This window comes from Petaurus breviceps, unplaced genomic scaffold (assembly GCF_028583685.1).
Source record: "Petaurus breviceps papuanus isolate PSGF00001 unplaced genomic scaffold, PetGlider_PUasm1.0 90721, whole genome shotgun sequence".
NCBI classification, from domain to species: Eukaryota; Metazoa; Chordata; class Mammalia; order Diprotodontia; family Petauridae; genus Petaurus; species Petaurus breviceps.
In genome coordinates, this window is record NW_027187322.1 from 1,693,446 (window position 1) to 1,704,453 (window position 11,008).

General features: G+C 50.7%; 1 protein-coding gene across 5 annotated transcripts in view; it reads right to left on the reverse strand.

Annotated features, from left to right (window-relative positions):
• Nucleotides 1-6: 6 nt before the first annotated feature.
• The window catches only part of NRXN2 (neurexin 2), a 162,205-nt gene continuing 151,203 nt past the window's right edge, over nucleotides 7-11,008 (reverse strand). For 3 of the 5 annotated variants that reach the window (XM_069066260.1, XM_069066259.1, XM_069066262.1), the window contains one exon: nucleotides 7-829. In XM_069066260.1, the coding sequence (XP_068922361.1) occupies nucleotides 525-829 (305 nt within the window). In that variant the 3' untranslated portion in view covers nucleotides 7-524. Of the gene's footprint in view, nucleotides 1,436-11,008 lie in introns of all 5 variants that reach the window. The other 2 variants (XM_069066258.1, XM_069066261.1) reach the window with 1 other exon arrangement.

Here is an 11,008-nt window from a genome sequence, read left to right on the forward strand (position 1 = left end):
GGGGGGGGGGGGGGGGGGAGAAAGAGAGGAAGGGATGGAAGGAGGAAGGAAAGAGAGGGAAGGAAGAGGACGGAGGAAGTAAAGAAGAGGGAGGGAGGGAGAGAGGAAGAAGGGAAAAAAGGAAGGACGAGAGGGAGGGAGGGAGTTAGGAAGGGAGGAGGGGAGGAAGGAAGGACAGGGAAGGAAAGAAGGGGAATCGAGGAAACAAACCGGACGAGAAGCGAACACTTTACAAAACCCCTGCCTGCCTTCCCGCCCCCACGCCCCCCCTAAATAAAATCACACACCCCCCTTTAAAAAAATAAATCAATCCAGGGCTGGGAGTGGGAGCTCCAAGGCCGCACTCTACGGTCTCCCTCGGCACCAGGGAGGCAGCCCTGGAGACATCGTGGTGGACAGGGAGGAAAACCGAGGAGGGGCTCTCATTTTTCCCTTTTTCTTTTTTTGCGTTTCCTCTTGGCGAGAGAAGTCCGAGGCGGCCCTTGGCCGCGCCCCCGGGGGGTGGGGGTCGACCGGCGGGGCGCTCACACGTAGTATTCCTTGTCTTTGTTCTTCTTGGCCTTGCTGGGCGCCTTGGGCGCGGCGGGGGCCTTCTCTTTCACCACGGCGCCGTTGCTCTGCGCCGAGTTGCTGATGTAGTTGCGGCTCTGGTCCACCTGGTAGGAGCCCTCGTCGCGGTTCCGATACTTGTACATTGCGTAGAGCAGGATGAGGATGCAGAGCGCCGCCGCCGCCACGATGCCCACCACCATGCCCGTGGTGCTGCTGGACTCGCGGATCACCTCGACCGCGCCGGGCGGGCCCCGCTCCCCGGGGCCCGTGGGGTTGGCTGTGGGCACACGGGGGAAGCCAGGGGCCGCCGTCACTCCGGGGGCCAGGGCTGGGGGCGGCCGCCGTGGCTCGAAGGCCGTGGGCGCCCCGGGGCCGCCAGCCGCCGCCACCGGCGGGTTCTCCAGCAGCGGCTGCAGCGGGTCTCGGTGGTTCATTTTGCCCGCCGGCAGATTGGGGGGCAGGGCAGAGGGGGCGAGAAGGACCCCCGGCGCCCCCGTAGCCCCGTCTGTCCTGAGGTTGGGCCGGGGGGGAAGAGGCTTGCGGGGGGACAAGAGGGTGGTACGGTCCGTGACCAAGGGGAAGGTGGTGTAAAAGTCTTCGTCGTCCGTGGGGGGCAAACTGGAGTCAAAGACCTCCCCTGAGGCGAAGCCCGACGCCTCGATGGGCTCCTCGCAGTCGCTGTCATCCTGCTCCCCGCCCTGGCACGGGGGCGGCCCTGCTGGGGGCCGCCGGGCCCCGGGCGGGGGCAGGGTATCTTGGGTGGCACCCAGGCCCGTGAGGAAGGGGTAGAAAGTCGGGGGCGGGGGCACGAAGGGGGAGCGGGTGGCCACAGGAGGGGGGTCTAGGGAGTCCTCCGTAATAATAGGCAAAATTAACTCGCCTCCTAGAAGAAGAGAGAGAAGAGAAAAGAGAGGGCATCAGGGGCAGCCGGCGGGGCTCGGCCTGGGCACAGAGAGAGAAACAGCAGGCCTTTTACAATTAAGCTTGTCCGGAAAGGCTACCTAGGGCTTCGGCCGCGCCAGCCCAGGGGGCATTACGAAGCAGCAGGCCTGCCCACGGGAGGGACTCTGCGTTGTAAAGGGTTCCGGTTCTCTTTTTTTTTTTTTCTCTTAATTTTTGGTTCGTTTTTAAGAAACCAAAAGGAAAAAACAAGAAAAGCAAATGGAAAAGGAACGAAAAAAAACGAAAACAAAGAAACTCTACTGGTTTGGTTATTTTGGTTTTTTGTCTTTTTTTCGGTTTGTTTTTAAAACAGCTTTAAATAGGTCAACAGCAGCGTTGACACAAGCCTACTGCAAAGGGGGCACTGGCTGGTTTCTCTTTGGGGGGGGGTGTTTGTGATCGGTTTGGTTTTTAAAAAAGAAGAGAGCATACCACGGAATTCAGGTAACTTACATCAACAAATAGGCCCAGTGATTTTAGCATGAAGAAAAAAATTACAAAACAGAGCTGTGTAAGAGGGTTCTCCCGGAGGAAAATCAAGACAACTTTTTTCTTTGCTTTGCTTTTTCTTTTCCGTACAATGCTTTCTGTCTGTCTGTCTGCTGGCCCTGGCACCTCCCTTGTTCACCACTTTTCTCCTCTCCCTGACTCTCTCCCTCTCTCCTCACTCTTAGCAGAGCTAAGGTCAGACCTAAGAGGCTAGGGCCACAATCTGAGAGGCACTGGGTTGGGATGACATTGGGGGTCTAATGGGAAGGGAGGTGTGGACACGGAGGCACCAGAGCTCTGTCTGCCAGGTGGCCCAGGCACAAGGGGTTAGGGATGGAGGAGGGGATGAGAGAGAAAGGAGAGCTGGGTGAGCTGGGAAATCTGGGGTGTCTGGGGTACAGGGGAGGTGTGGGCACAGAGACATCAGAGGACTTGGGAGCTGCCAGGGGCCCTGGGCGGGGAGAGAAAGGGAGGAATGTAAGGTAGGAGGGAGGGGCGAGCTGAGTGAGCTGGGGTGTTAGGGCATGTGTGCTAGGAGAATAGGGGAGAGAATGGAGGCCAGTAAGGATAAAGCCCCAAGGGCAGTGAAGGGAGGGCTATTACTGAGAAGTGGGAGTGGGCCAGGGTCGTGTATGAAGGTAAAAATGTATCTGAGGGTGAGGTGAACCTGGAGGGTCGTCAGGAGCAGGTGAGGTGGGAGACTATGCCTGAGCTGACCCTGACTACCCAACCTCCTCTCCACCCACTCCCTCTGCCCCTCTGGCCTCCCCCCCTCCCCAACCCCTCCCCAGCGCCAAGCAGCTATAGGGCTGCCCCAGGGCTTGGCTGCCTCAGGCCCTTTTAGGAAAAACAATAACAAACCAACAGAAAGAAGAAGAAAGCAAAAAAAGGAAAGGAAATATATATATATATATACACACACAGCCGTCTAGGGGAGGCTCCTGCTGGGAGGTGGGGACCCAGGGGAGATCACAGGAGGGAGGGCTCTCCTCCCCCTGCCTAGGGCTGATAACTGAAAACCCATGAATGGCTGGAGAAGTGGGGGTGGGGAGGGAACTGACAGCTTGAACCCTCAGAGGAATTACAACTCCCCACATCTCCTAGTAAGAGAGTATTACATCTCCCATCATCCCCTAGGATGAGAACCACAACTCCCATCATCCCTGGTGAGTACTGTCTCTCTTTTCATCTTCTAGAATGAGGGAAAGCTACATCTCCCATCATTTCCTAGGATGAGACCTGTAACTCTCATCATCCCGTAGGCAGGACATCTTCTCCGAGCCTCTAGGTGGAAGACTACATTTCTTATGATACCCTAGGTGGATAGAGGGCTACATTTCCTATGATCTCCTCTAGACTTAAGGACTACATTTCTCATCATCTTTCAGGTTAAAGTACATCTCCCAGAGGCCCAGAACAGTCAGCTCTTCCTTTACTCTTTCCAGTTTTCAGACCTTTGGCTCCAGAGGCCACTAATCTGAGACCCTTAGGAGCTGAGATCTTGCTTGGCTAGGGGAAGAGGTGTTGGGATTCTCACAGCCATCATTTCCTCTGGTCTTTGGCTGTTGTCTCTCCAGATCAACTCTACTGACCCTTGGGACTTACTCTCCACATAGGTTTAGGGAGTTTGGGCCTCCTCCAGGAAGCCTGCTTGGATTCATTCTCCACAGGCTGCCACTCTGTTCTCAAAACGGTTTAGTCAATTATAGCAAGCTTCCTCCCAGCCAAGCCCTGGGATGACCAGTAGATCTCTGAGCCCAGATTATGGACATGGACGATGACTGGCTAGCACAGTGGGAATGAACCCAGGAGCTCCCAAGAATGGGCTCTAACCTGCCTCTTAACAGTCTATTCCAAGTGGTCCCACATCAACCTGACATTCTGGGACCTCTGATATTGCAGCCACCCCTCCGACCATCTGCACTCTAATGCAGGGCTCCTCGTGAGTGAGGCTGCTTCCTGGCTTTGGGTCTTTGCTCCTGAGAAATGCCATCTGTCTTCTACTCCTGAGAAATCATTTATTTCCACACAAATCATATTTATCTGTCCTAGGGCAATAGAACTTTAGAACTTGAAGGGGCACAGGACACCAAGAAGCTTGACTCCTTCATCCTACAGATCAGGAAATAGGCTTACAGAGGAGGAATGCCTTCCCTAACCCTTCAAGAGATCGTGCTGTCTTGGAAAGAGAACTGGTTTGGGTCAGATGACTTGGGATGCTTAGCTGGGAGAGGAGAAGCCTGGGGGTGAGGAGGGAAGATATGGCAATCTTCAGCTAGATGAAGGGCCACCATGTGGAAGAGAGGACCCAGCTCTGAAAACTAGGTGGAAGTTGCAGGGGGATCAATTTGGGCTTGATGTCAGGAAGCTCTTCCCTCCCATCAGAGCTGGTTATTTTGAGTAGAATGGGCTGTTCGAGGAACTAGGGGCTTTCTGCTCACTCAGGCTCTGCTAGGAGCAGGTGGCAGATGATATTCTGGGCCCCTGGGGTCCCTTCCAGCTCAGACACTAGATGTTTCTGTCACCCAAGTTCCAATTGCGGAGTTATCTGCTACTACTAGCAGTAAATGTAATCTGTTTGCAAATCACTTCAAGCCCCTGATCTCATTAGATCTGCCTTACCCACCATGTACACACACATACACTCAAACACACGCTCACACACTCACACATGTACACAAACTCATATACACATATACATGCACACACACACCACACACACATTCACACACATACGCTCACACACACCACACATACACCACATACCACACACACTCACATACCACACACCACACATATACTCACACACACCACACATACACACACTCACATACCACACACTCAGACACACTCACTCACTCACACACACACACACACACACACACACACACACACACACACACACACACACACCACCCTGGACAAGAGCAGAACTTGACATAGTCACTAAGGTACCACCCAGCTCTAAATCCTACCATTTGCTGTCACTGAAAGATAAGCCCCACCTCCAGGCAGCCCGCCCAGATCACCCTGAGCTTTCCTGAGTCAGAGAAGACATCACCCCACGAGGAGGAACACTCAGTGCACAGCCTGGCAGCCTCAGGCATCTTCATGCGGAGTTTTTTCAGTCTTTCCACCAGCTAGACTAGAAGGCTCTTGAGGGCAGGGACTATGCCATACATTTGTGTCCTCATACACAGCGCCCAGAAGAGGGTGCGGTGCACACACAGCATATGCTCCATCTGAAAAGTGTGGGCTGAACTAGGAAGAGGCATTAAAGACCAGGAAGGCCAGGAGGCCCTGAAGTTATTGACCAGGGGAAGTTTGGGGCGAACTTACCCAGGATGGGCTGGGGAGGAGGGAGGGGTCTTAGATCGTGGAATCTCCTTAGAATAAAGGGAGGAGGGGGAAGGGGAGTGAAAGAGGAGAGGAAATGCAGTCAGTATCTGAGGACCTGGGTTCAAAGTCTGCATCTGCTCTGCACTGCCTGTACGGTGCTGGGCAAGGACTCTCTCTGGATCTCAGAGACAAAAGAACTATCTTCATGTGATAAAGGGCTGACCTGTGAAGGTGGGATTAAACTAGTTCTTGACCCCAGAGGGCAGCACTAGGAGCAAAGGTGTGGGGACTGCCTTAGCAGGTGATAGGCTCCCCCCTCCCTGGAGGTTTCTAAGCAGAAACTACAGGACCATTTGTCAGGCATGTTCTAGTGGGGATTCCTTTCAGGTTGGATTAGAGGTCACTCACTAGCTGTGTGACCCTGGGCAAGTCACATAACCCAGCTTGCCTCAGTTTCCTCGTCTGCAAAAGGAGCTGGAGAAGGAAATGGAAAACTACTCTAGGATCTCTGCCAAGAAAACCCCAAAAGGGGTCATGAAGAGTCGGATGAGACTGAAAACTTTGAACAAGAAGAGAGGCCAATGAGTTTTCTTCCAGTTCTGAATCTGAGACTCGAATTTGTAACCTGTGAAATGAGGGGTCTGACTGGATGACCCCCAAGATGCCTCCTAGCTTAAAATCTATGATTTTTCTAAATCTAGCCTACTTTGATCCAGAAAACAATGGCTATGTGGCGTAAGCAATTTTGATGTATACGAGATCTTCCTTCTAATACTGAAGAGAAGAAAACATGGCCAGTCTCAGCACTCTCTCATGGTACCAGCTGAGGGGCAGCATCAGTTCCTGTTCAACATGGGCTATTAAAGCCCTGGAGGTCCAGACTGAGGGGGTCTCAGGGGTCTTAGCCAGCTGGAGGCTGGGGAGGGACACAGAGAGGGGGATTTGGCTCTGTTCTGGAAAAGCCCTGGAGGGGGAGAGAATAGTCTGCTGCAGGGACCAGAAGGGCCAGATCACCAGTCTTTAGTTCTGGTTACTCTAGCAGCCCTGACAGGAGTGGGCACCCCCCCAAATTCCCTACAGAAAATTCTACTCCTTCATAAACATTCTATCTTCCTCCACCCCCTTTCCCCAGAGAATGTAGACAATGCAGAGCTTCCAACCATACTCAGGGAATTTCCCCACTTCTACGCCTTTGCTTGTGTCATTGCTTTGACCTACAATGCCTTCTTTCTCATCTCTGTCTTCTGGAAATGCTGCCCATCGTCCCAGTTCCAGTTCAGGCACCACCCGCTCCATGAAGCTGTCCTAACCCTCACAGCTGAAAGCAATCTTTCTCTCCTCAGCACTGAAGTCATGCCTCTCGTGTAGCATTTACCACACAATGCCCTGTATTCTGAGGGAGCTAGGTGGCAAAGTGGATAGAATGCTGGTCCTGGAGACAGGAAGACCTGAATTCAAAGCCAGACTCAGACAGTTACTAACTGTGTGACCTTGGGCAAGTCACTCAACTCACTTGCCTGAAAAAAAAGACCCTTCCTGGAGCACTGCTTTGTTGTGGCAGAGGGCTTGTGGAGTTCAATGAAACTGTGAACTATGCCAAGCAGGCTCACCCAAGGAGGACAGGCTATAGTGGAGAACTTGGACAAAAAAAGATGATCCATTGGAGAAGGAAATGGTAAATCACGCCAATATCTTTGCCAAGAAAACTCGAGGGAAAAAATATTCCATGGGGTCACAAAGAGTCGGACAGGCTGAACGACCAAACAGCAACAAACCTTGTATTCTAGACACTGATGATCCCCCGACACAGACAGTGTGGTCCAAGGAGAAAAAGTAGCAGACTGGGCATCTGGAGACCTGGGCTCGAAACCCACCCATTTACTCCCTGGGTGGCTTTGAACAAAATCACTTCTGCTAAGCCTCAGTTTCCTAGTTTGCAAAAATGATGGGAGTGGATTAATAGCCTTTTTTTCATTTTAAGGATGAAATCTGATATGGACAAATGTAAAGTTGGCATTTGTTTTCCAAAGATCAACTTCTTAAGAACAAGACATAGAAGATGTGACTAGAGAAAAGCTGGTCTGAAAAAGCTGCAGGGTTTTTAGCTCAAGCTCAATTAAAGGTGGGGGCAAGGAATGGAGAAAGTAAATTCACTCTCAACTGCCCCAAGAGACACTCCTTGCCCTGGATCACATCAATGCACTGTAAGGTGGAATTCTGGGTGCCAGATTTTAGGAAGGACATCGATAAGCTGGAGAGATGGCTGGGTGGAGAGAATGCTGGACATGGAGTCAGGAAGACCTAAGTTCAGATCCAGTCTCAAGCCCGTCCTAGCTGTGTGACCGTAGACAAGTAATTTCACTTGTCTGCCTCAGTTTCCCCAGTTGTAAAATGGAGCTAATAATAGCACCTACCTCCCAGGGTGGTTGGGTATATCAAATGAGATAATATATATATATATACATATATATCTTTCTAGATATATAAAGAACTTCACGAACCTTAAAGCACTATATGCTAATCATTATCACTTATTAGAGAGCAAGTAGAACCTGAAAAATTGTTCTTGAATAGATACATTCCCCATCTCTCCTCAGCTCTCCCTCTAGGCTACTAGCAGGGCAAGGGCCCAACTTCTGCCTCCTCCTCCTCACTCCAGTTTCTCAAAAGAAGGATGGACAAGGTAACATCAATGAGGCAAGTCCCTCTGGAGGACTCCTGAAAGAATTCTACTCTGCTGTTTGTGATCTAAGAAACCCCAGCCTGAGCCATTTTTATCATTGACTTGGACAAAGGGATCATTAGTGAGCTCATCAAAATCATGGAAGACCCAGAGCTGGAAGGGATAACAAACACACTGAAGGACAGATCCGGGATCCCCCAAAGGTACCCCAAAGCTAAAATTATGAGCTATAGCTAACGAGATGAATTTTAATAGGGAAATATACTTAGCTTGTAAGAAGTCAAATGCAGAAGCACAGGATAGAGACATTGGCTGGACAGTGGTTCATGTGAAAAAGATCTGGGGCTGTGAGTGGGACACAAGCTTGATGGGAGTCAACAGCATGATGATATAGCAGCCAAAACATAATTTGATCTTGGACTATATTAAAAGAAGACTTCCAGAAGGAGGAAGGTGACCGTCTCAGTGTCCTCCACTCTGGCCAGATCCCATCTAATCTATTGTGTTCCATTTGGACAATTCCATTTTAGGACAGTGTGGAGTGTATCCAAGGGAGGGAGATCAAGATGGTGGGCAAATTCAAAGCCACACAATGTAAGAGGACCAAGTGCAGAATGTTTGGCCCAGCAAAGAGAAGATTTACAGAAGACATGGTAGCTTTGTCCATAACTAAAGGGTTGTCATGTGGAAGAAGGATTAGATTGGTTCTATCATAGCTCTAATGTGTGTGTGTATGAGTGTGTGTGAGTGTGTGTGTGTGTGTGGCTTTTTTGGGCGGTGGGAAGAATTAGTAGGAGGCAGCTTCAGGTTAGACGTCAGGCATAACAGAGCAGCTAAAGCTGTCCAAACCATTCCTGACTCTCTTGTGTCTATTCTTTCTTCCATGCTGACTCTGGAGTTGGAAGACTTGGATTTGAAGCCCAGCTGATATCACTGTCTACCTATGTGATCTTGGATGAGTTGTTTGACCACCCAGACTCTCAGTTTCCTCCTGTATAAATGAAGGGGTTGGACCAGATGGTCTCTGAGATCCCATGCCAGCTCTAGAGTGTTGTTAGGCTCCCTTGGCAATCTTTTTCTTTCACACAGCCACCTCCAGGAGAGTGACTCCCCAAAGGGGATCCCAACAAGCATTGCCACAAGTTTTTACTTCCATGGAGATCTCCAGGATTGACTTCTCCTCTGAGCTCCAAATCCACATCTCCACCTGCCTTCAGGGCTTCTCCATTTGGATGTCCCACTAGTGACTCAAACCCACTTCACCCCACACTGAGCTCATCATCTTTCCTGCAGCTCCTCTGATCGCTGGGCATCTTCTGGGTAAGCCTTTCCTCTCGCCATTTTGGGAGGAGGAGAAACTAGAGATATTGAATGTGAGTAGCCAGGTAAGACACCTGCTGAGGACTCCTTGCTATGGCCACTCCCATCCCTTGGTGTATGGAGCAGGGAGCCATAGAAACTGATGCCCCATGCTCATTCCGACTATGCGCTTATGCACAGAGCATCACCATCTCTAGGTAGCACAGGATTCCGGCAGGTGGGGGCAATCTATTGATGCCTAGACTATGGAGACAGGCTCCTAATTGGTCTTCCTGCCCCAAATCAAGATCTCCATAGCAGCTCAATCGACATTCCCCAAATGTAGGTCCGAACATGCTACTCCCTGCTCATAAAGGTCAATTGTCTCCCCATTGCTTGTAGGAAATACTAACTCTTCTGCTTGGCATGTAGAGCCCTTCACAGCCTGGCTCAAGTCTATCTTTCCAGACATATACCATGCTCTGTTCCAGCCCAAATGGCCCAGCTCCTATTTCCAGTCCGTAACACTGTGTATCCCACCTCCATGCCTTGGCACCCTGTTTCCCCTGCTTGGAATGCTCTCCCTCCTCATCTCGGTCTCTTAGCCAGAATCTTTAGCTTCCTCCAAAGTTCAGTTCCAATGCTTCCTCCTACCTGTGTTTCCCCGATAATAAGACCTATCCCAAAAATAAGCCCTCCCCTTACTGTGTAAGATTCCTCAAAAATAAGCCCTTCCCCGAAAATAAGCCCTATTGAGATTGCTACTGTAGTGAAGGTGATCCCCTGCGCTACACGCTACATTACGGTACCCTCTGTATGCACCGTCCCCCCCCCTCTGAAATGCACGCCGCGCTCCGAGCTGCACCCAATGAGAGCTGCAGCAGTGAGCGTGTCATCCTGTTCTTCCCCAGTGATTTGCTTGCTGGTGCCATTGAGAGCAGTGCCGTGGAGGAGAGCTGAGGCAGGACAACATAAGCTCTCCCCTGAAAATAAGCCCTCTGGTGTTTTTCTTTCCAAAAAAATTAATAAGACAGTGACTTATTATCGGGGAAACACGGTACACGAAGCATTTCTGGATTCCCCCAGGTGTTGGCGCTGCCCTACAAAATCATTTTGTACTGAATTATATGTGTTCACGTTGTTTCCCCTGATGGAACCTTATGGTCAAGGATTGCTTTGCTGTTGTTTCTGTAAACTGGGAGCATAGCATGTTCCTGGGACCAAGTAGAGGTTTAGTCAATGTCTGCTGACTTACCGATTCATCAGCAAGCATTTAAGTGCCTACCATGTGCCAGGCTCTGCTACATACTGAGGATACAAAGCAAGGCAAAAGACAGTGTGAGTAGCTCAAAGCCTTATGGGGGAAATCACATGCAAACATCTATGTACAAGAAAGTCAGATACATGCTGGAGATAACCAACAGAGGGAAAATACTAAGATTAATGAGGGTTGGGAAGGTTTCTCGTGGAAGCTGAGACTTGGAGGAAGCTGGGAGAGAGGGAGAAGAGGAAGAAGAGGACGGGAGATGGATCAGAGAGTATATGGGGGGTCCGAGGTGTGAGGAGACTGGAAATGTGGGAGGGATCAGTCATGGAGGGCTTTAGAAGGCACACAGATTTTGTGTTTGATTCGGGAGGTGAGAGGGAGCCACTGAAATTTATTGAGCACAAGTGTGTGTGTGTGTGTGTGTGTGTGTGTGTGTG